At 44.1% G+C, this 26,129-nt stretch overlaps 1 protein-coding gene across 5 annotated transcripts in view; it reads right to left on the bottom strand.

Annotated features, from left to right (window-relative positions):
* COL11A1 (collagen type XI alpha 1 chain) overlaps positions 1 to 26,129 on the bottom strand; it is a 382,842-nt gene that overhangs the window by 18,932 nt on the left and 337,781 nt on the right. For 4 of the 5 annotated variants that reach the window (XM_053249173.1, XM_053249172.1, XM_053249174.1 and 1 more), the window contains 3 exons: positions 3,794 to 3,847; positions 2,223 to 2,330; positions 2,066 to 2,119 (listed from right to left, as the gene is read on the bottom strand). In XM_053249173.1, the coding sequence (XP_053105148.1) occupies positions 2,066 to 2,119; positions 2,223 to 2,330; positions 3,794 to 3,847 (216 nt within the window). Of the gene's footprint in view, positions 1 to 2,065; positions 2,120 to 2,222; positions 2,331 to 3,793; positions 3,848 to 16,307; positions 16,387 to 26,129 lie in introns of those variants that run through there. The other variant, XR_008306906.1, reaches the window with a different exon arrangement.

Below are 26,129 nucleotides of genomic sequence, written 5' to 3' on the forward strand. Positions count from 1 at the left end.
TCAAATATTCATCAAGGGAGAGGAAGGAAGATTCCTGTATGCTTCAGTATGTGTGTAGCTTCTGCACTTGAGGATTTCTGGATCACAGCCTAGGTTTTCTTTTTCTCCTGATGACTACAGTGTAAACTCATACCCATAACTGCGTCCGGATTACACAGAACAGATGTTTCCTGCCAGCATACTCACAACTAAATGAATGCTTGGAACAGGTTCCATAGTAGAAACCTTGCAGAATTTCACTCACAGCTCTCCTTGATAAAGTTTCAGTTTAGTCTTTAGAAGCATGTGAAATATGCTACTGAGAAACTTCTCTTGCAGTAGCTGGGATCGGGGCAGGGGGGAACCCATACATTTACTGAAGAACAGTGAGACTAAAGTTATTTGAACGGCTACTGAACAAGAAATATTAGGACAAGGAAGTTAATATATGAAGACTTCCTCACTACCAAGTAGTTTTTCAAATCCAGTAATTTCTACATTTTATTCCCAATACATAAGGCTGGGAAAAACTTCCACCTAAAATTTTCTAATTTGCAGAAAGTATATTACTGGTAGGTTTTAATTTGTACTGAATAATATGGAAAATATCCTCTAGTCTATTCAGAGAAAATTATACCAGGAAAAATACGTCAGTTTATTAACACCTATTACAGTATGTTACTCACGGCATATGTGCTTGTGCCAGTGTGAGTGGCAGGGATAGGGGGTTAAGATGTCTCAGTATCTTATGACTACTGATTGCCTGCTGGAAGTGGACATCTGTGAATTTATGGTGTGGCTATCAATTATTAGCGATGACCCTTTCAGTGAAGTACAGATTCAAAAGAGCCATAGCTCTTCGTGAGCAAAAAATACTATTCAGTATGTTTCTTTTTCATTTCTTCTTCAGGATATCTTTAGATGCAAAATGCAAATACATAATTCATGAGCAAAAAGTGAAAAGGAAAATAGTGGTGGTGCATTTTAAGGCTTCTGAGATGCAGAACACAATGTTCCACCTGCAGTGAGTTTTGCCACTCTACTTTATCAAGGGTTTGGTATTCTGCTCGCAAATGCAGTCCACTAGATATAACCTGAAGCCCACATCTACAGTATTTGTCAAAGATATATAACTAATGGAGAAAGGTTTTATACATTACGGGGGGAGGACCAACAACTGCTCTCCTTTCTCTCTCAGGAATTTAAAACACCTTTCCAAAGCACATTCAAGCAAACACTCATGTGTGACTTGCAGAGGCCAGTTGTGTGACTTCCTTGATTCCAACAGATGTATCCAGCCAAGTGTGAGAACTAGATCTGAGGGAAAGTTCAGCTGTAACCTTCAATGTACAGATTCAGAAGCAGGAGTCACTGACACTGGAAAAGAGATCTCTGGCTTCCCGTTATGCATGTATCTTTAAGTATCTTGGCGAACGTGACACATAGTGTAACACTGGAATTTCTGACACACCAAAGCTGCTGTGCACGTGACAGTCCTGGCAGTGTTACACAAGAGCATTTTTTGAGCAGCTACCTAAAACAGTGTGTGTGCACTTGTGCAGTGCTAGTGTACCACAAATACATGTTTCTGTTTAGGGTAGTTGCACAAGAGCACTCTTTTGCAACACTGCCAGGGCTGGCTTTGACATACACAGCAGCTCTGGCGCAACAGGAATATCCGTCTTACACTGCACATCATTGTGACCATTGTTTTTAGCATGTATTCACAGCATGATCTAAATGAATGCAAATATTGAAATTATTGAAAAATTAAACCATTTCACTCAAATAATGAGAGCAGACTTCAAGGTCAGGGAAATAAGATGAATGGCACATTCAACCAGAATGTTCTACAGTGCAAGGCTGAACAATCTCCTGGTAGATTATGCCCTACATATTTCTCTACTGGATATTTCAAATGGTTTACAGATTTGCATATCAAGAGAGCTATAGGAGAACATGGTATGCTGAGGAGTACTAATTTTGGCTATCCCTCTGGACACAACCAAGTAGAAATGTCCACTTGGCAGGAATTTGGTGGCATCCATAAGGTAGGGTGCATTATTTTTTTTAAAATAGTACTCACCATGGGACCTGGTGGGCCATCTTGTCCTGGTGCTCCAGGTAAACCTTGTTCTCCCTACAGGAAAGAGAGAAATCAGCATTCTTTTCTAAGAGTATATGACGAGAGAGAGAGAGAGAGAGAGAAATGAAGAGGGGGTAAAATCCGTCAATGCACTCACCACAGGGCCAGGAATACCCCGAAGTCCCTCTGGGCCAGGTTTTCCTGCTGGACCCTGAGGTCCAACTGGGCCTGTTTTTCCTGGAGCACCTTCTGAACCAGGTTCACCCTATAAAACATATATCAATCAAATATTAACTGGGTTAGGTGGTATAAACATTTAACAAATAAATATATAATACAACCAATTTATATAAAACATATTTTCCATATTTCCCTCTCATGTAGATACCCATGTTGGTCTCAAATGGAGGGGAGAAGGGACTACTTCACATGTTCTTTTCTTTTCTAATTAACAGTTTTATTCATTTTTTTCCAAAGAAAAAGTGGAATGGGAATCTGGTTAGTTCACTTTCAATAGAATTAGAACAAATGCTGTCTGTTCACATAGTCTTGCTCCTCTTTTCTCATAGTATACTTAACCCTGCACTTCTGTCCTGAGGGACAATTCACAGAACCCTGCTTCTTATGCGATAATGATAAATACAGCATGATGTGTGCTACAGATACTATGAACATAGCTTTCTTGTCATGAGGACATTTTGTCCATCAATAGGAGTCAACTTAAGCCTCTTGCTTGATAACTACCACATGACTCTTTGTCTTGTGAATTGTCCCATACTATTTCTTCTTGATACTAGAGATACCAATCAGAGAGGGAAAGAAGACTTCAGCTGCAGAGAAAATTGGAATTTTTATTCACAGTACTGTAAATTCCTGTTTTCACGCCTTCATGGGATGGGGCAGGAAACCTTAGCCTGCTGGCTGAAGGTAGGGGGTAAGGGGCTCAATCCTGTCTTCACTCACCCCCATCAGGCAGCCACTGCAGGCCATTCAGTGCTGGACTGAGGAATGGGGCAGAATATATTATTTTATGGCTGTTTTTAGATGAAGCTGTTGCTTATATGGCTTCTGTTGTGTGAGTCTTGGATGAGATTAGTCTACGTGTCCAGGTTTGTCTGGAGATGGGGGTGTTTTATTATGGGGTGGCTATTCTGGTGGTGGGAAGGAATAGAGGAAGTAAAGCTGGCAGGTCAGCAGGCCGTTACAGGGGAAGGGAAATCAGCAATGATCATATCTAATAGCTGTTTCCCCTTCCAGGGTTCTATGACTTGTCCCTCACACTGAAGGCTGGCCCCCTTTGGTGGCCACCTACAGGCTGGCTGCCTATCACCAGCCACAGCACTGGTTGCACTTCTGGCATGTCTCCTGCCTTTTAAGCCTCACAAACCCAGAGCCTCCCCTCTCACGAGACAAGACTTAGCTGATGGTAATTAATGCCTCCAGGTGCTGCTAATCTGGCAATCAGGAACAGAAGCCCACAGCTCCAACAAAGGCAGCCAAGCAAGAGCAGAGCAGAACAGAACAAGCTGATCCTCTGGCCAGGCAGGTGTGGGGGAGGGGGAGGCAACAATCAATCTCCCAGGCTGAAACGGAGGAGACTAGCTGGCAAAGACCAAGCCTCTTCTTACCTTGCCCCCTCCTGTCCTTCCTTAGTCAGGGTGTTGGACACAGTGTTTTAAAAGCAGAAACCATAAGCTATTCTGGTAGCATAAAACACAGACAATTTACCTTTGCACCTTTTTCACCTTGCCTTCCTTCTGCACCAGCTGCTCCTGGAGGTCCCTGTCACAAGAGGAAGAAAGTTATATGCTTTACACATACAGTATATTCAAAATACCCAACAAATGGAAGGAAAAATATGATTAGAGGATTCATTTAGATTGTCTAAAATATTAATTAGTAATGCATCTGACAAAGTGAACCAACTACAACAATGAACTGTGCTGCCAAACTAACATAGTTCAAATGTTACTGGAACTCCAGAGGGTCCTATAATTTGAAATATTTATTTATAGATGTTTATACTCTACTTTTTTTTAAAAAGCCACACCCAAAATGATTTACAAAAAACAAAACAAAAACCCCACAGTAAACAACCATAACTTGAAAGCAGACTACAACAGATTCAATATTATGAGCCACTATTTATTATTATTGCTTTATGATAGTATAATCATACTTGTATAATTTTTTTTTTACTATAAACAAGATGTTCTGGCAAGAACTAACTTGCCTATTTTCATTTCACTATAATCTTAATGGATATACCATCTTCATAGGTTAGCGCACTTCCGCCTCAAACATTCATGCATCTGTCATCTTGAAAGGAGTGGATGACATCATCACAAACTACACCACTGAGGTGTCCCTATGTTTCCCTACAACAGTACTAAATTTGGTCCAAATCGGTTAGGTGGTTAACAAGTTAGCCCACTTGTGCCTCAAACGGTCACATGTCTTCTATCTTGAATTGGGGTGGATTACATCATCACAAACAATGTGTTTGAGGTATCCCTATGTGTCCTTACAGCTGTAGCAAATTTGGTTCAAATAGGTTAGCAGGTTCACAAGTTAGCCCACTTGTGCCTCAAATGTTCACACATCCACCATATTGAATTGGGGTGGATGACATCATCACAAACTAAGCTGTTGAGGTGTCCCTACAACTGTACCCAATTTGGTTCATATTGGTCCAGGCATTGAGAAATTGTTAGACACACACACACACACACACACACACACACACAAGCTGGGTGGTCTCATAAGCTTACTTTCCTTAAGGAAAGTAGGCTAAAAAGCAGCAGAGTACAAAAATCTAACACAAGTGAATAGCAGAGAAAAGGCCTTGAGGAAAACACAGTCTTTTAAATCACCCTAGAGGTTTACAAGCATGGCTGGCCTCTAGTTGCAGCACAACCATCGGGAACGCTCTACTTTACAGACAGTAGTTCCAGTCCAACAGGAAGAAACATGTATGCACTCAGCCTCTGTCTTATTATGACTTGTCATAATAACCTGTTCAGGGGAAGACTGAACCCAGAGCTTTACTCCAGATTTCCTTTCTCTCTCCTTCTGAATAGATTACCAGTGGTACTGAACTGAATACACTGTGACCAAGGCTGTATGTATAAATATGCTTGCAGAAATTGCCATGCATATTTCCTCCTTTCAGATCAAAGCAACCATCTATATACCACCCAAAGGCGCTAGTTTGGGGTGGTATATACTGTACATATGCTAAACAAATGAACAGATATATTCAGGCCTGGCAATTGCCAAGGCCCCAGAACCTCAGCAGAGTCCATTGTCAATTCCCAACCTTCAGAGGGATTGGACCCTCTGGGCCCTCTGCTACCCAAAGGGTCTGGACAGGCAGAGACAGCTGCTCTTTTCTGCCATCACGGCTTGTCCACTTAGCTGGGTGAGTGATCAAGAATGGCAAAAAGAAACAGCAGCAGCCACCACCTGCCCTCTTGCTTTGGCAGCTGATTGAGAGACAGCTAGGACAAGAAGAAGGAGGAGAAAATGTTTCTGCGTGTGCCATGGAGGGGGCCGCCAGAAGGAAAGAGGCCCCACTTAGGGTATCATGCCAAGGGACACCAAAACTAGAGCCAGTCCATTCTGCAAAGATAAGTGGAAAAGCAGTGGTATCAGCCAGAAGGCAAGCAATACTGGAGTGTCTTGAAAATAAACTGATTTGTTGTGGCAAGCACTTTTGTTGTGGGCAACAGCTCTTTCTGCACACAGTGCACTTAAAATATTCAAAGCAACTTAACCTGAAAGGAATGAAACAGATTTCCAAAGTACACATAAAATGAAAGGAGTATCTTACAAAATGAAGGAGAAAATATCCATTTATCCATCTTTAATATACACCTGAGTGCCTTCATAGCAAATAAGCACATACATTTAAAATAAGGGACCATATGGCTTTTCCTCTACAGACATATTTTAGAGTAGGGAACTACATAATTTTCTGTTCTAGTCAATGAACTGTCAACAAAGATGCTTGTGTCTGTGCTGAGAGCAATGAGATTTTGTAATATTTAAAAGTTCTCCATAAGATGCATGCATGCATCTATTTGCATAGAAAGCACAGCAAGCAAGGCTAGGAGCACTTCAGTTCTTCAAGGAGTTTAAAGAATGGCTTTATTTCACTCTCTCCATAAGATGTACATTTTGGCAAAACTGCTGACTCCAGCACCATGCCAATAGGATAATTTTTAATTAGTTATTGTTCCAGCATCTTTCATCCATAAATTCTGAAGGGTTAAATTGGGGCCTTGACCAAGAGATCCACAAAGAATACGGTTCAAATCCAACAATGGGCCCTCTTTAGAGTTCCATGTGTTCTTGCTGTGTCTAAAGACTGGTTCAGATATGCAAGCAGTTGTGCTCTGACCACTGTAAATGTAGCTGTGTGGACCAACTGTGTAATAGCTCATTGGATCAAGGGTGCAGATCTCCTTGCAAGCATTTGAGGACTTACCTTCCTTCACTCATTTTAGAGGAGAGCTGGTCTTGTGGTAGCAAGCATGGCTTGTCCCCATAGCTAAGCAGGGTCTGCCCTGGTTGCATCTGAATGGGAGACTTGATGTGTGAGCACTGCAAGAGATTCCCCTCAGGGGATGAAGCTGCTCTGGGAGGAGCAGAAGGTTTCAAGTTCCCTCCCTGGCTTCTCCAAGATAGTCTGAGAGAGATTCCTGCCTGCAACCTTGGAGAAGCCGCTGCCAGTCTGTGAAGACAATGCTGAGCTAGATAGACCAATGGTCTGGCTCAGTATATGGCAGTTTCCTGTGTTCCTATGTTCCTACTGATTTCCCCCCTCCAAACTGACTTTTATCACCCCCCAAGTGTTTTTCATTTTCCCCACAAAAAAAATTAAGTGTGGAGTCTCTCCTCCTCCTCCTCCAGCTTTCCCTCTGTCTGCACTCTAGTGTTGGATCAAAATGGATCGAACTTCATTCAACGATTACAAATTTGTCTTTTTGATACCGATTTAGAAACCAAGCTGATCCAAATGTATTCACTTTCTGACACTCAGAATGAGCCCATTATAAAGCATGCTTCACATACTGTATTATAGCAGGACAATGGCTCATGATCTTGCTTTACCCACTTTTCATAATGTACATTTGTTTCACCTGACCTTTGCAACAAGGCTCCCACTGTCCATGACTAAGTCTTGCATTATGTGGGTGGCTTGGATCATGTGGATTCTACTCTCTCATGTTAACACCACATCAGGGCCACTAATGCCAGTGTGGCAGTATCCACACGATTCAAGTGATCCACATAATGTGGAATGTTTGACATTATAGATGCCACTTGGGAGCCGCAAAATAGGAGTTCAAAACATAAAAAGAAGGGGCTTGTGGCTCCCACTGTCATATGTGTTGTGCCCGTTAGATGTATTTACACTCAGTGAGAGACCCCAGTGAGAGAAATGAGTGACAGTTAATCCTGATCTCCTGTGCACATAAACCAGATCTCCTAGTAGTGGGCAATTTGATCATTAGAGGCATAGAGAGACATCTTTGTGATGGGCATGAAGACTGTATGGTGACTTGCCCGCCCGGTGTGAAAGTTGTGGATGCAATGGCTACAGCCACAGAAAAGACCACAAATCCCAGGTGCTCCAGTGCCATTCCCAGGATTTTAGGGGAAAAGGGGGGGGGGAAGTCCTTTAAAAAGTCAAGCCATGTGAGGTGGCTGCAGAAGGGGAAGCATAGAGATCTTTCTCATGGCTCTTACTCATCCTGATACATAGTTTGAGGGATGTGTGGTGAGGTGAGGGGACTGGAGTGAAGCTTTGAGCTGTCAAACGGTTCAGCTCAAAGCAAAGCAAGCCCTCTCAAAATAAAGCTGAAACAGGGGACTGTGTGGAAGTTCCAGTGGTCTCCAAAGTGAACCAAGGCTGCTTTGCACAGGCTAACAGTTTTGTTTCTGGGTAACACAGGAAACCTTGTAACTTTCATTACAAGGCAAGTCCTTTTACCACACAAGCTCTACTTCAAGCAACTTTCCAGAAGGGTTAAAACTTACTCTTTTCTGGCATGTGAAGTGCTGAAAGAACTTAATAACAACTATAAATGTGTTTCTTGCATAAACTAGGAATGCAGCTGCAACATTAATTAGTGGAGCTTAAGCACACTGTGATCGCTAAATTATAAGTACAGTGAATCATGATTGCTAAACAAAGGGGGTGCATTCGTTATCAAACAGTGCCAATTCTGCATTGAATGCAAAGTGGGTAAATGAACAGCTCTTGCTAACACCCTCTGATTGTTGATATTGCACAGATGGTGCTTCTACAAAAGAAAGATGGCCAATTGTTATTTAGCTTTCTCTTCTACACTGAGGCTTTGTAGTGTTGGGCAAAAATTTAAATGGCACAAAAAGATCTCAGTTACAAGCACATGGAATTGATGTATGAGCTCCCCCCACCTCCAAACCTTGATTTAGCTGTAGTCACAGGCAATTTGTCATGTGTAAGAACTTGTGTGCCCTGGGTGCAGATGTGCATCACTATTTGCGTCAAAAGACACATCCATTCACTTCAATAGAGTATTGGGATGAAAATCCAGATGTTCATGGGGGCAGCTCTTTACCAGGATAAGGACTGCTGGAGCACATAGATCAATCTTGGTAGACTTAGTCACAGCTTTTATCATCTATTCATGATATGTCAGAGTGGGGGTGTAAAGTTTGTGAAAGGGAAATTCTTGCCATGAATTCCAGTTCCCTGAGATTCTTGGAGGGCATTCCATGTATGGGTTAGGCCCCTCCTTCGGAGCAATAGGCAGGGTCAAACTTGAAAACTCCTCCAGAAGGAGAGGTCGCACCACCTTCCCCAGACTGGACTGGAAAAGCAGAGGCACCCCTCACCATCCACTGTAGAAAAAGGAATTAACCCAAGAACTCACTACCTGGAACAAAAACTGAAGAACAACTAGGTTGAGTAAAACCCAACCAAAATGAAGAGGATGAAGGCAGAAGGGCGACAGAGGGAACATCCCCAGGAAGCCCTAACAACCACCCCCACATCTGTGGTGAAGTCATAAGCTTTAGTGAAAACAAAAACCATGCACAGAAGGAAACAAGGAACTAGTCCCAACCCAGGTACTGAACAAGGGCAGGCCAAATGCCCGCCAAGTGTCTCAGAGAACCAGAATTCACGGTAAGAATTTCGCTTTCTCCAAAGGCTCCTGGAGGACATTCCATATATGGGATTTAGTAGTGCCATCCCAGAGTGGGGAGGCACAGCATGTCACTGAGAAAGCACCTTCTGAAAAACCCATCTGCCTTGGAAGATGAAACAACAACAACCAGTTTTGTAATGTTTAGAAAAGGAATGAACTGAGGCCCAGGTGGAAGCCCTACAGATCTTGGCCATGGGGAAATTGCCCTTCACCATGGCAGAAGTGGCTGCTCCCCGCAAGGAATGGGCCATAATGCCCATAGGAGGCCTTCCCCTAACTTAAACAGAGACTCCATTTTACACAGTGCAGCCATATGATACAGACAGAACTGAAGGGCTCTCCGAAGATCTAGGAAATGCCACTTGCATTCCTGTGAATGAACAGTATTTGGACAGAAGGTAATAAAGCACAAGTCCTGTGACTGCTGAAAAAGAGAATTAACTTTTGAACAAAGCAGGGATCAGGAGGGAGGAGGGATAAAGAGGGAACGACTTTGTCCTTATGAAAAATGCACAATTATGGGTCAGCCAAGAAGGCACTGAGCTCAGATACCCTATGTGCGTATGTGATGGTGACCAAGAAAACAGACTTAAGGGTCAACACCTGAAGATCACAAGAGGCCATAGACTCAAGGGCTGAGAGCACCCAGTTAAAATTCCAAGTCTGTTGGTTTGTTTTAATTGTAACCGCCCTGAGCCATTTTGGAAGGGCGGTATTTAAATAAAATAAATAAATAAAATAAATAAGTAGGGAACCAGTGGACCAAAGTGGGGGTTAAGCAAGGCAGCCCCCTTGAGGATGCCAACCATGAGGATGTGAGGAAACCTCATGCTGCCCCCTGGCATCCAAAACACTATTGAGCATGGCGACCTGATATCTGAGGGTGCTCAAATCCTTGTCGAGGCCAGATTGTAAAAACCCTAGGATGTTCTGGACCGCTGCAGCACAACCGAACCTAATGTGAGAGGCACACCAAGCTTGAAAAGCCTGCCATGTACCCCCATAGGCCTTATTGGTGGAAGCCTTTCTAGATGACAAGAGAGTGTGGAGCACCTCACTGGAGTAACACATTATGCTGAGGCCTTCCTGCTCAGCCGCCATGCTGTAAGGCTGAAAAGGTCTGACTGAGGGTGGGACGCCACCCTGGGTCAGCAGATCCAGGTGCATAGGAATCTGCCACCCAGCGTGGAGTGGACTGCTAGGTGCAAGAGATCCTGAAACCATGGATAAGGCCAGTGAGGAGCACTCAGAACCACCTCCACCTGCTCCACCATATCTTCAGTAGCATCTGGGGAAGAAGAGGCACTGGAGGAAAGGCATACAAAGACCCCATGGCCAAGGAAGAGACAATGCATCAAATTCCCAGACTTTGAGGGCATGGGAGGCATGTGAAGAAGAGGTCTTGGTGCGTGTTTTCGTCCGCAGTGAACAGACTGACATGATGGACCACTTGGTGGAACAACGCCAGATACTGTCCACTCCAACTCCACCACTGAATTCCTGCTGAGCCAATCCGCCAACACATTCGATACTCCCACTAAGTGCTCCACCATGATTGATAGTAGATGTTGTTCTGCCTAGAGTAGCAGCACACAGGAGGTCCTGCACTCCCTGTGCAGGACCTTGGATTTTATGCCTCCCTGTTTGTTCACATACACCTTTGGGGACAGGTTGTTGGTTTTGATGAGAACGTGACACCCCTGAGCCACTGTCTTGAATGCTAGCAGTACCAGCTGCACAGCCCACAATTCCAACTAATGGATGCTTTTGGATTCCTCTGCATACCAGACACTCTGTGCAGTCCTGTCTCCCATGTGTGCTCCCCACCTGGTCAGACTGTGTGATCATCAGGCTGTCTGGCAACTGAAGACTGGTGCCCTCCACCAGCCAACCCTCCTGCAGCCACTAGTCGAGAGATGAACACACCACCCTCATCACAGGAATATGAAGACAAGACCTTAGGGTGAACTGTTCCTGGAAGGGGAGAAGGAGATGGTGAAGAAGTCATGCATGATGATGGGACCAAGGTGCCAAATTCTGACACGAAACCATAATGCCCAATAGGCTGGCCATCTCCATAAGGTCAGCGGCATTCTTAATCCTGAGAGACCTTACAGCCAACAATCTTGAGCTGTCTCTCTTGAGTCAGGTAGACCTGATGAAGCCTTATTGTCATGCCCAGATGATATAACTTCTGGGAAGGAAATCTTCCCCAAGTTAATCACAAAACTGTGTTCCTGCCAGCACTCCAGGGTAGACTGGACATCCCTCAAGACCTATTCCCTGGATGAGGATTTCACCAGGATTTTGTCCAGGTAAGAATACAGGAAGATGCCCTAGGTGCGAAGATGTGCCACCACCAGCACCTTGGTGAAGACCCGAGGAGCCAACACCAATCCAAAGGGAAGAGCATTATACTGAAAGTGGCTTTCACCATAGCTGAACTGAATGAACTTCTGGTGCCACCTCCATATCAGGATATCAAGATAGGCTTTGGACAAATCTATTGATGTTAGCAAGTCCCCCTGGTGAATGTATTCCAGAATGGACTTGAGTGTCTCCATCCTGAAATGCCTCCTCATGAGGAACATGTTCAGCCACTTCAGGTCCAGGGTCCCTCTGGTTTCCCCATTCTTCTTTGGCACTAAGAAAAAAATGGAATAGACCCAGGAGCAGATCTGAGGAGTCAAAACCAGTTCTATGGTGTTGATCTCAACCAGATGTTGGATTGCTTGTATAGATGCCCAGTGTTTTTCTGGATCTGATTAGTGTTGCAAAGGAATGAACTTTGATAGGGGCATTCCTGGAGAATTCTAGAAAGTAGCCCTTCATCACAGTTTCCAGGACCCAATGATCAGAGATGGATGTGACCCATTGATGGGCATATTGAAGAAGGCATCCTCCCACCTAGAAGTCAGTCAGAGGATGCTTCTGGTCAGTAAGACTGTTTTCTGGGGACATTGGCAGGAGAGGTAGATGGCTCAGAGGGTGCACACGCAAATCCTTTACAGTTGGACTTCTGGCAATACCATTGAGGCTTACACTCCCCACCCAATGGTGGCACTTGGAAGACACTGTGCTTTGGCGGGAGGGCTGTGGAACTTTGAATTTGTGATCCTCTCTCTTTGCCATAGGCAGAGCCCTTTTCTTATCCCTAGTCTCCACTAGGATCTTGTCTAATGGATCGCGGAACAGTTTCCCCCCTGAAAAGGCAGATCTGGTCAATTGCGCCTGGGGCCCAGTGTCAACATCCCGATTGCGTAACCACACATTCCAGCTGGCCATGGCATTGGCAGCCATGGCCCTGGAACAAAATTGGACAGCGTCCAAAGAAGAGTCTGCCAGTAGCATGGCTGATAAGGCTATGTTCTTCGAACCACCCTAGACTGGCTTCGGGATCGAGTTCTGTGGAGGCCAATTCCTCTGCCCACATATATACAACTCTAAAGAACGGAGTTGGTCAAAGATGCTCTGAAAGCCACTGCTGAGGTCTCAAAGGATTTACATAAGGTCACCTCCACACACTTGTTGCATGGGGCTTTGGGGCCTGCTTCCCTTTTGGAAGGGAGGACCGCAGAAGATGACAAGAACGCAACACGCAGGCCTGCGATGGGAATCTTGAGGGCGTTCATGTCTGGCAAAGTATTATGTTAGGGGTCTTGGGAACCTGCCGTGCCCTAGCTGGGAGATCCCATTCAGACTTTCTGATCCTTTTAAAGGATTCTGGGAAAGGAACAACCAGAAGTTTTTTTTTTGGGGGGGGGGCTGGGGGGAAACTGCTGCAGCCCCCTGAACAGAGGAGGCCATGGCAGGGTCCAGGAGTACTCCCAGCTGCACACCTGCTCCTTCTGGGGGAGTGAGAATGAGAATGAGCGCAATTTCTTGATGATAAAGATGAAAAGGAGAAGTATGCAACATGTATGTGTATGTCTCTCTCTCTCTCTCTCTCTCTCCAATATGCTGATGACACCCAACACCAAACCTGCAAATGACCTCACCCAGCAGTTTCATGTTGATATTGAAATGCATTGGTGACAGATTGGAGCCCTGAGGAATCCCTGAGGAATCCATGTAACAGTTCCTGTTTTGAGGAACAACTGTCACCAAGTTCCACCATCTGGAATCTACCCAATAGGAATAGAACCACTGTAAAGCAGTGCCCCTTATCCCCAACTCCCTCAGGCAATCCAGAAGGATACTGTGGCTGATGGTTTCAACCGCCACCGAGAGATCCAAAAGAACCAACAGAATCACACTCCCTCTGTTGGCTCCACGGTAAAGGTCATCCACCAGGCTGACCAAGGCTGTCTCAATCCCATAGCCAGCTCTAAAGCCAGTTTGAAATGGGTCTAGATAATCAGTTTCCTCCAAAACTGCCTGTAGCTGGTCGGCCACCACCCTCTCAATCACCTTGTCCAACCAAGGGAGATTGGAGATTGGCCTGTAATTATCCATCTCTAAGTGGTCCAGGGAAGGCTTCTTAAGAAGCAGTCTAACCATTGCCTCCTTCAGACAAGGAGGCACCCTCCCCTCCCTCAGTGATGCATTTATGATATCACTGAGGCCACCTCCAACCATCTCCCTGCTAGATAGAAGCAGCCAAGTTGGGTAAGGATCCAGAGAACAAGTGGTAGGTTGTACCGCCCCAAGCAGCTTGTCCACATCCTCTGGAGATTGAAACTGATCCTACCTAAGAGGGATTGTTGGATATCTCCTTCACAGACCTTGCAGAAAAGGTGAAGTCCAAGTTGGACCGAATACAGGAGATTTTGTCCACAAAGAACCCATTAAAACATAGTCGTCACAGCAGAACGAATCCAGGGACTGATTTTAAAAAGGAGCAGAAATTAAACTCCTCACTACCTGGGAAAGCTCTGCCAAACATGAACCTGCAGACACAATGCGTACAGATCTTTTTTTTGCTGCATGCGCCACTACTGCATAAACCTTCAAATGGGTCCCATGCTGCATTCTGTCAGATTCACACTGAGTTCTCCTCCACTTGCATTCTAGTCGCCTACCCAACCACTTCAGCCTCTTGCTCAGTATACCAAGGAGCCATTTTTTAAGCAGGTCGGAAGGAGCAACCATGACTACTATCCTGGTGAGTTCCCTATTCCAGGTTCCCAGCAGAGCACTGACAGCATCACTGGCAGGACCAACATCAAAACCCTCTAATGCTTTTTGGAATCCTCCTGGGTCCAGCAACCTTTTTGGGCAGAACATTCTAATAGGTCCACCACCCCTGCAGGGGTGGAGTGTGGCTGTGAAACCAACCTTAACCAGGCAGTGGTTGTCCATGACAATGGGGAAACCACCAGATCCCCCACCCATGGAACACCCCCCTGATCTGATCAAAATAACAAATCAAGTGCATGGCTGGCAACATGAGTTGGTTCAGAAACTAATTGGGATAGGCTCCTAGTTTTCATGGCCGCTATGAATTCCTGAGCCCCACCAGACAAGCCAGCCCCAAAGTGGATGTTGAAGTTCTCCAGTACCAAATGTCTGGGAGACTCCAACACCAACACCAACACCAAGACCAGCTCCATCAGCTCAGTTAGGCAGTCAGTTGGGCAGCGGGTTGTACAGTACACCAACAGAATCCCCAATCAATCCCTAGTTCCCAGCCTCAGAAATATGCACTCAATCTAAGTCAACTGTCTCACAAGGGCCCTAGTAAGGGTGATGGTATTCTTATGAACCACAGCCACTCCACCCCGCCCTGCCCATTTCCCCTAGTAATTGTAGCTGCTCCCTGAGGCCTGAGAGTTGACAAGGCAGTTGGAAGTGGAAACAGTTACTAAATTGCTTATTTTTCTTCCCTGTAATGGCCAGCTGCTCTGCCAGCGCCAAATCTTCTGTTCTCCACCACTACTGTAATAGCTGCCCCGGGACTGATGGATGCACCATCCCACTCAAGAGAGCCCAAACACATAGCTGCAAAAAGGCCTGGAACAACCCGACCCCCAGCCCTCAGTCCCAGCCTTTGGTGGTAGGACTTAGTTGTTGATAACAGCACAAATGATTTAATTGGTTTTGAGTTTGTAATGGTGGGAGGTGGGGAATGATATAGATTTGGGGAGACAGTCAAAAGAGCAAAAAGAAGGGGGGAAAGGTGGCCTTGTTCCTGGAAAAATGTGAGAGGGGAAATGAGGAGAGAATGTAGACCAGGAATAGGAGCAAAAGAGTGAGGAAGAGAATATGTATTAGTAAACAAGAATGTGGAGGCCAAAAGGTTCCAGGCAATGAGTCTGCACTCCATCTGCCTGTCAGGGAGTAGGCGGAAAAATAAACTCATGATGGCATTGCTTTCCAGCAGCATTCTGGAATCATTGCAACTAACCATCACATACAGCAGTGGCATTGCTAGTGGAATCTAGTCTGGTTGATGGTCTGACAGAATGAAACAAGAGCAACATCTCTTTCAGTTTCCAAAAGGGTGCATGCCTTATTGCCTGTGGGCAATTCTTATTCACCCCAAGGTGCCAGGACAAATGGCCACTTACGAAACATCTGATTAAGGTTCAGAGTCTATAGATATACATAGATGCAATCTCAGTACTGTAGTATCCATCTATGCTGCATTTCAATTGCAATGCTACGACAAATGATTACTACCAAAAATGAGGTGAATTGAGGATTTCACTGACATGCTAACCCCTGCTAACTTGGCAAAAAGGCACCTTTTTTAAATGTGGTGATTCTCTTTATTTAGCAGGGGGAGAGTAACTGGCCCTATCCACCCCCAGCACAGTACCTCTAGTGACTGTTGCTGGTGTCTATCTTATGTTTCTTTTAAGATTGTGAACACTTTGGGGACAGGGATCCATCTTATTTATTTATTATTTCTCTGTGTAAACCGCTCTGAAACATTTTTGGAAGGGCGGTATAGAAAACTGAATAAATAAATAAGGCACCTTGGTGAGCACGTGACACCTTTGCTCTTTCAGCTGCACTGGTTGCCGGTTGAGTCCCGGGTTAGGTTTAAGGTATTAACTTTAACATTTAAAGCCCTACACGGTATGGGCCTTCCATACCTCCAGGACTGCCTTGTTCGATATGTCCCTCGCCGGGTCCTGAGATCGGCCACAAGTAATACCTTGGTGATCCTGGGCCCTAGGGATATTAAACTGCAATCAACGAGAGCCAGAGCCTTCTCAGTGGTGGCCCCGGCTCTATGGAATGGTCTCCCGGATAATATCAGAGCTCTCCATGATCTGTTGTTGGCTTTCCATAAGGCATGTAAGACTGAAATGTTCCATCGGGTGTTCGGTCGCTGAGATAGCTAGTCGTAGAGTGATCTTGTAATCCATGGTAACTATGTCATGTGGAATGAGTACTGTATGGGGTTGGGGTTATGACATTATGTAAGATGTATTTTATAAAATTGTGTTGCTGTGTATGTTATTGCTTGTAAGCCGCCCTGAGTCCTATGGGAGTAGGGCAACATATAAATCTAAATAAATAAATAAATAAATCATGGCATAGGCGACTGTCTCCAGTCCTACTTCAGTTCTGTGCTGTCAACAGCTTTGTGTAATGCAACTGGACTGCCTGCTTCCATGTGAACCTGTCCAGCAGCTGAGATAATTTTAGATCCTTCTCTAGGCACTCCTGCCAAGGGCGTTTAGGCAGATTCCTACCAGAAACAAGGCCTTTTGTGTGGTTCTGCCACATTTGTGGAATTAACTCCCAAAGGAGATCAGCATAGCACCTTCTTAATTTTCTTACAGGTGCATGTGAAAGCTAAACCATCAAACTGGGCTTTTGGGATGGTTAGCTTAATTTTGTTCTATCTGGATTTTTGTTCTGTCAATCACTTGATGACTGTTTGTGCTTGACAGAGAGGTTGTTGGAACAGTTTTTAACTTGCCTAAATTGTTTTATCTATAATTTATGGTATGTTGATTTTGTTTCTTTCCTGCCTGATGCTCTATAGTTTTGAACTTGTTCTCATGATTTATTGTTAGCCGTCTTGAATGCATACAGGAGGCATATAGGTAGTTTGGCACACACAAAACAATTTTATTGGGTTTTGATACTCTTTTCCCCCCTCTGGGGCCACAACACCAATCCAAATTGCTATGCTTGCAGAACAGTATTAGCTGTTCTGCTGCTTCCCTCAGGTCTGCAGGTCTGCAGTATTTTAAACAGGGCTGCCCAAGTTCATCCAATACGCTTCATTCACAGCAACATGGACGTTGGAATCAACACTTCCCACATTCAAAACGTAATACTTCAAGTACAACAATGGCCCCTTTAACAACACAACTGCTTATAGAAAAGGGGAGTTAGTTTAGCAAATATCTACCTGCCCGGCCTCCACATGGAGGGCTTTCTAGACAACTGGTCCACTACCAAAAGGTCCCTGCTCTTGCCTACTGATTTACATATCAGGCTTAGAGATTTACATACCAGGCAGTATAAAAATATGATAAATAAAAATGAAATAATAAATACTGAACTTCAGACAAGTCTGGCACCTACAGCAGAGCTTCAGATTAATGTACTGGGAGGGTAAACATACTGGGAGGATAAACACAAGAGAAAGTGGTCTTGCAAATATCTAGCCACAAACTATTCAGGGTTTTAAAGGTAAGAGCCAGCACCTTGAATTGAGCCTAGAAGCATACAGGCAACCAGTACAAACTTAGCAGAAAGCATGTACCATGCTCCCAATGAGAGCACCATTCAGACATCATGAGGTATGTGTGTTTAGGTAACTGCACACATATATATGTTTGTAGGGGTGTGCACAGAACTGGGTTTGGTTCGAATTTGAATTGGCTGGTGGTCTGGTCCTTTCAGTTGAACTGGATTGAACCAGTTTGAACTGATTAGACTTGGTCTGAACTGGTTTGAGGGCAGTGCTTGTAAAGGGAAATCTGGTGAGGATTCCCCTTTACAAGCAAAGGCATGGGGGACAATGTTCCCTCTAACAGGGATTCCCAGATGTTGTTGACCTCAACTCCCATAATCCCCAAGCAAACGCTCTTGCCGCTGGGGAGGCAGGGAGTTATAGTCAATAACATGTGGGAATCCCTGTTAGAGGGAACACTGCTGGGCGAATCCTTTAAAAGTTTTATAAGGGCAGCTGGTGGGGGTGGCAGCGGCAGGAGGGTACCTTGCTGCCGGTGGCTCCTCTAAACCCCGATGGTGCTCCTCCCCTGCAGTGCAGGCTGGTGGCAGCCTGGTTCCAGCCTCTGCAGATGCATGGAGGCCATTTATGTGACTTCTGCTGGGTGGGAGTGCCAGCAGGGTTTAGCAGAGCTGCCACCAAAGCCAGTAAGGCACCCTCTCGCCACCCCCCCACTCCCAAACTTAGGAGATTTTTAAATTATTCCCCTATCCCTTTACTTGTAAAGGGGAATCCTCACCAGATTCCCCTTTACAAGCACAGCCCTCAAACTGGGTCAAACCTGTCTGTATCGGACTGGGCCCAGTCCGGTTCAAACCAGATGCCTTTTTTTGAGGCCGGGGCGATTCGAATCAAACCAGTTCTGCATACCCCTACATGTTTGTATGTGCATGAGTTGATTTTAAAAATAAAGTACAGGCCCTCCTGACATGCAGGGTACAGAAAAGAAGTATACTGCTATACATGTGTTCAACAAAACACATGAACAACGGTACAGATCTGTATGTGTGTGCACGGTACACAGGGTACTGTACACAAATTATACATGCACTGAACATAATATGTTAATAGGGATCTGTCTAAGTTAACAACTAAGCAACCCCATTCTGAACTAGCTGAAGCTTCCCAATTGTTTTCAATAGCAGCCCCATGTGGAGTGTGTTGCAGTAATCCATTTAGAGGGGACCAGAGTATGTGGCCAGATCTGGCTTTTCCAGAATGGTAGCAACTGGTGCACTGGTGAAAGGCACATCTGTCACCTGGGCCTACTTCAAGAAGTCTGGATCAAGCAACACTCCAGACGGTGAACCTGCTCCTTCAGGGGGAGTGCAACCCCACCCACAATAAGTTATAGACTTATTCCCAGTTCAGCCAAGCTCCCAACCAATAAAATGTGTGTCTTTTTGGATTAAGTTTCAGTTTGTTTACATCGATTCAGTTCTTCACAGCTGTCAAACTGCCTCCCTAGGAGCTATTGAGAATGAGGCGCACAGCTGAGTATTATCAGTATATTAGTGCCCCAACAAGTGAAACCTACCGTTGACTTCACTCAGTACATGTACAGGAATGTGTGTGTGAGTGAGTGAGTGAGTGAGTGAGTGTGTGTGTGTGTGTGTGAGAGAGAGAGAGAGAGAGAGAGAGAGAGAAAGTAATGGGGAGCGTGGATAACTCAATTTATTCCAAGCCTACCCTGCTCTTAACTGATCATAAAGGGGGTGCAGAATCATTGCGTCCCCATGGAGAGAGGCTGCTCTTAACGCAAGTATTTTTAAATTTTATTTACTGTATTTACCTGAATCAAAGACGATTCTGAATTTAAGATGCCCCTTAAAAAATAGAGGTTATACCTGCATTTATTTGAAAGGAACAGGTCTCTAAATTTAAGACAACCTCCTGATTTCTAATATTTAAAAAACTTAGGAAAAAACTTAGTCTTGGATTCAGGCAAATCAAGTATTGGTACATTTATATTTTGCTTTTCATCAAGAGGTTATTGGTTAGAGCAGGGATCCTCAAGGTTGGGCTCCCAGATGTTAGTGGACTTCAACTCCCATAATCCCAAATCCCAGTGGCCTTTGGTTGGGGATTATGGGAGTTGAAGTCCAATAACATCTGGGGGCCCAACGCTGAGGATCCCTGGGTTAGAGTACCAGAAGTTAGAGTACATGGTTAGAATACATGGTTAGGTAGAGTGCTGCTGAGCAGCAGAGTATGTGCAAGGTGGGGGTAGGGAGCAATTTTTGCTGCTCTCCTTCCCCATAAGTGCTCTTTACCTCCCACAAATATGTCCCCAAGAGTTGTGCGAGCAACTGTACAATTCTCGAGCAACCAGATTTGTTGGAGTTAGCAGAGTACCTTTATGTAATCTTCATAAACCCTTTCAGCAGCTTATGTAACTAAGACTGGGGTTGGGGGTGGGAGGGCAGGGTTGGTTGGCGCTGTTCCTGGTCTCAGGGGCTGAAAGAAGAGATTACAGAGAATAAACAAAGGGCATCTGCCTCAGCTTTAGTCCAATGAGGTGGGGGAGCTTCCCTAAGCTTGGCCAATCATGTTCAGGGATTGCACAGCTCCATTGCTCTGAAGCTCAAGAACTTCCAGAACTGTGCCCTGTGAGCGCCTTAATAGACAGTTCTCTGGAGCCTTAACAACCAGGTAGAGGGCGGGGTGTGTGTGTGGCTTGCACAGTTCTTTTAGTGGGACTTGGAGGAAGCATAGATGAAAATTTGAGAAGGAAGGCCAAAGCACTTTGAAAAACTCTTCCGGACAACCCCTTTATCAGATTCATTGTTAAATCTTCAATAGAGTCATATTCCAATTCTAGTGATAAGATTACTAATGCCCCTGTAATCATTTTTAGCATTATTAATGTGCAGTAAGTTGGTGGAACAAATAGATTAGTGTGTAAAACAGATAAAACTAATTAAGCATGTCAGCTTACTCAAGCCCATTATATAGAACAGTTTAACTCATTTTGTTAAATAGATTCCAGTTTAAATTTAATGCTGCTGTATGTTTTTAAAAACTGTTAAAAATTCAGCTAATTGTTTAATAAAGAAGGCATAGATGTTCATATATCTGCAGAGATTATTCAGGGTATGTTTCTAAGGATCTGAAAGACTAATGATAGTGGTATAATTACACCCTAACAATGTTTTGGATGTTACAAAAACATTGTGATTTTTCAGATGCCATTAATTTGTATTTGGCAATAAACATTATTCCATCCTGCACCACAATCGTAAACACGTTATTTGGGAATGTGTTTAACACACATTCCACTTTCAAAACAAAACAAAACAAAAGGCTGGCATCCAGAGCAGCCATTGGGCAGGGAGGCTGTTCTTAACTCAACCAAGAGTTACCCAACAACAGAATGCGTGCAAGGAGTGGGGAATGGAGGAACCATTTTTGCTGCACCAAGGTTGGGTGGTTGTGCCTGCTACCACCCAGAGTGGGTTGTGGTGTAGTGCACATAGGGTGACAACCACCCCCCATGGGGTGGGACAAGCCCATGGGGTACTGGGTTCTGTTGTTTTCAATGTTTGAGGTGTTCTGAGAATAGATTATTTGGTGGGAAATGAGAGTGGATTCCAAGTTCAGTCATCATTTTGCACCAAAGAAGCTCTGGGCCACCCTGGTTATGGGAAGTTATGGGGCTGCTGAAATCCCCATTATTCCCTATGGGGGGGAAGCTTAACGACACGCCAACTTCAAAAAAACCACATTAAAATTACCCCTTTCACCAATTTCTTTGAAATATGGGTAGTAGCAGGCACCCTTTGGGGCACTACCACCTGACCTATTCTTCTGTCCCCAGAACCCCTTTTTTGCCCCAAATCTGCCACAAAGACATGCTAACTTCAAAAAAATTGTTAAAATTCACCCCTTTGCTCAATTTCTGTGAAATCTGGGTGGTAGCTTTCTTGCACGCATTGAGCACTACCACCCACCACGACCTGCTCTGGGCCACCCTGGTGCCCCCCACGTGGAGTTATAAGGCTGCTGAAATCCCCATTATTCCCTAAGGGGGAAAGCTTAAAGATGTGTGAAGTTCAAAGAATTGTTAAAAATCACCCCTTTGCCCAATTTCTTTGAAATTTGGGTGGTAGCTTCCACCCTTTGGGCACTACCACCCAACCCACTGTGGCCACAAAATGGAGGTCCAAATCTCCAAATTTTTTCAGGTCCAAATCTGGGTGATTTGTTTTGTACCCAAATCTGGGCAATTGAACACAGAGGTGATTTGTTCTGTCAACAGATCACCTGAATAAGCTAGATTCGGATAAAAATCATTTTGTATCTGAATCAATTCGCACATCCCTACCATCTAGCTTGCTGGTGTTCTTCTGGAGAGACTGGGAAGTAGGTAGGTCTCTCTTTATTCCTTTTGCCAGTGCCTGATGTTGCTATGGCACTACATTTACAAGCACTTCTAGAGCCTGCTCATTGCTGTAGCAAGGAATAATATTCAATTATTCTACAGCAATCCCATTGATTGTTCAGTCAATTATTTTTTAATAATCTTTTCAGAGCAAAAAATAATCTAGCTTCCCCCATGGCAACTTTTTCATTATGGCCAGATTTATATATTACTTTGAGTACAGTAAATTATCACAAGATAAATTTTGCCTTATCAGTTTCAGAGTGAAAATATTTTTTATGAATGTATCCTTCATGTTGTTACAAGCTTAGACCACACTGGGCAACTTGTTAGTTCAAGCCTTCGTCTTGAGGTAGCAAGTGCCAGCCATCACCACATTACAAAATATTCAAGTGCAACTGCAAGGTACATGTCAGGACATGTCAGGTGACTGATTAAAAGGCTGGTGATGTCAGGTGACCTTGTGATGTGTGAATTAATTCAATTCTACAAACCTGTCACTTCCAGTGAAGACAGGTTTTTCTCCAGCCCTCTGCACCCATTAATTTGTAATCATAGTAAGAATTAAAATAAAATTGGTGGTGGTGGTGGTGGTAACACAACCACCTTTCCCCTTCTGCTGCCCTTAAATGTTCTGTACTCTTAAGCATTTATCATCCTTGTCTACTAGCAATGCATCTATGTCATAATTCAACTTTGGAACATAATTCAACTTTGGAACTTGTGTCCCCCACAACCCCCAGTAGCAGGCAGGCAGGCAAAAGTAACAGGTTCTGTATAGCCACATCCTGGACAGGTAGGGTAAAGATATATTGTAAGAGGCATCTAGACCATGTATATCACAACAGATTATGTTCCAAACAGCACAGGTGGCTCTGGGTTCAAAACATTCCTGGAGGCCAACTGCAGACGTTGAAGTATACAAAAAGTGCTCCGGGCAGGACAAAAGTTCCATAATACTGCCTGTTGGGCTGGATCTGCATTGCACTAGTTCTTAAACATGTTGTAGAAATCAACTGAATGTCTATTTTTAACTTCTTTCCCACAAAAATGCAACATACAAATGAGTGAAAATTAAAGAAGTGAGCTGTGTGCAGAGGAGTAACTTCCTACAAGATCCAGCTCATTCTATAATTACTTCTGCTTCTAATACAAATTAACACAAATGCTCCACCTTTAACTACTGGAAGAAATATGTGCAACTTCTAGTCCTAGGAGGTAAATATACAGAGATATACATAGTCTTTCCAGGAGATAAGCTTTACTTGAAACTATCAAGCAGGACATGTCAGGTGACTGATTAAAAGGCTGGTGATGTCAGGTGACTGATGAAAAAACGGGTGTGCCAGTCAACCTAGCCAAGTGGGGTGTTTTAGGAGTGAGGCAAAATGGAGCAATTGCCACAGACAGCAAATTTCCTCTATCTATCTGTCTGTCTATCTACCTAAAATTCCTGTTGTTGTGTAATTTGAAGTTAAGCCCAGGCTAATGACTCAAACTAGAAGAAAAATTCTGTCATTTTTAATTGCTCCAAGATAAAATAATTCTGTGTAGTGCAGCTTTATTTAGGCTATAAATAGGGTGCCTAGGAACCAGCATGTAAGAAGAAATGTGCTGCTGGTGGCAATGGGCGCCACAGCTTTGGGCAGGCTGCAATCCCTTTGCCAGCTCAGGAGAACATGCTGCAGCAGTCTTACCGGTGGGATGGCCCAAGAAAAACTGGCAATCGGGTCTGCAGTGAGTGGGACCACAGCCCTTGGCCAGGAGCAGGCTTGGGGAGTCCACATCAAGCCGCATGATGGTGCTCCATCAGCTGGGCGGCCTCAGGAAAGCCACGCCAAAATCCAAGCTGCCAATGAAGACTGAAAAGTACTCCCCTGTCCCCATGTAGGGCTTTGACCCTGTCTCAGACTAATTGGAAGGGGCACAGGAGATCAAGAGAGAAGCTTGGGCAAAATAAAAATTTAAAATCCTAACCAAGAATGCTGGGCCTGTGAAGAGCTCGCTAGGCAGGGCTGGTCTGGGAAGGTAGGGCAGCCCTTCCCTTAGAGGAGCCTCTTCAATTTGACCCTGCCTGCCATTCCAGGGGAGGGGCCTAACCCAATGGTTTTAATGCCTTCTGTGAGCTTCAGAAGAACACTTAATTTTAGTTCATTAACCGTCTTTTAAGTGATGATGATGATTAATTCGATTTCTATACCACCCTTCCAAAAATGGCTCAGGGCGGTTTACACAGAGAAATAATACATAAATAAGATGGATCCCTGTCCCCAAAGGGCTCACAATCTAAAAAGAAACACAAGATAGACAACACAAGTCACTGGAGGTACTGTGCTGGGTGTGAATGGGGCCAGTTACTCTCCCCCTGCTAAATAATTGACTGACTGATTGATTTAAATAAATTTAAATCAGTTACAGAATTTGCATATTAACAAGAGTTCCATCGAGATGCTTTTCTGAGATATTGACAGATGTGTAAGGCAACTTATAAATTAATAAACAAAAGCTACTCTCAGGGTTAGAAGAAAAGGCCATCATTAATATTTTAGTTTTCATTTCTGATTGCAGTAGCATACCAGAACCAAAATAGCCTCAAAAAATAAGCAAGTATGCCCTTAAGTCAAAGCCCTACTGGTTAATCAGAGGGGGGAAGATTTTAATCCTTCAACCAAAGATTTAATTGATTAATACACCAATTAAGGTGATCAAAGCTGTTCTCGTTTAAATGAATTAGCATACACTAATGAGCAATGGCCTTTTTTCTTTTAGAGAAGTGGCAATCCAAGAAAAAAATGACAGAGCAGGAACAGCTAAATAATTCATTCACATCAGGGTCTCTTAAAATATAAAACTACTATGCACTCATTATATAATCCACTCAACGTGCATTTTTAGCAATGCTGATGCTGCTCTAACATACACTAATTGCTCATTATCACCAATGCTGTGATCCATAACTCAGTTAAGCTGACAAACTTAAGTGTATTTATGTTCACAGAGCTCAGCAGTGCCAAGGGTAGCTCTGATGCAATGTTACCCACAATTAGTGCACAATGTATCAATGGAAACTACATTTCTTCCAAAATGTACCACAGGATAAATTTCCTTAATTAATTAAGAAAGCATTAACTGTGTGCCAGTTGCATGTTAAAGTGATGTAAGGAAGCATCACATTAACTCTTACACATAGCCTTGGACATGATCCTGAAATTGTGGGTGCGTGAGAGAAATCAGGTCAATTACTTCATTAGAAGCACACCTGGTTGAAGAAAGCCACATGACAATTATATGCTTTCATAAACTTGAAGGTGTAATATGTTACATCAGAAGTGCCATGAAGCATAAGGTGTCTACACAGTTCCAGACAAGGAGTTGCACCGAAAGCATCCCTTCCTCCATGGGCAGAAGTCTTCTCTAGCATGAGACTCCTTCCTTCAGAAGAAGAGAATCTTTGGAGACAACTGAATATATTCATAAATGCCTCAAACTGTACATATTTCTTAAAATGAGAGTCTAGGTCTATTAACCTTTTACTCACTAAGCTGAATTCAGCCCACCACCCATTTACTGTGGCTGGCAAGTGCTTGACAGCCCCCTGTTTTTGCTGTCCCAGGCAAAAGCAAGACATTTTATCAAGCACTTATGGGCTGCTGCTTATGGCGGAGCTTAGCATGGGTGAGTGTGTGTGTGTGCGCGCGCGTGTCTGTGTGTGAGACAAGCTGTGCAGACCTGTTCGCAACAAATGACACCTAACAGCTGCAAATCAAAACATATAATCAAATACATGAAAGTCACAGAAGGTGATAGTTCTTTAAATGAGGAAAGCAAGAGGTTGCTCCT

Source organism: Hemicordylus capensis, chromosome 4 (assembly GCF_027244095.1).
Source record: "Hemicordylus capensis ecotype Gifberg chromosome 4, rHemCap1.1.pri, whole genome shotgun sequence".
In the NCBI taxonomy this organism is placed as follows: domain Eukaryota; kingdom Metazoa; phylum Chordata; class Lepidosauria; order Squamata; family Cordylidae; genus Hemicordylus; species Hemicordylus capensis.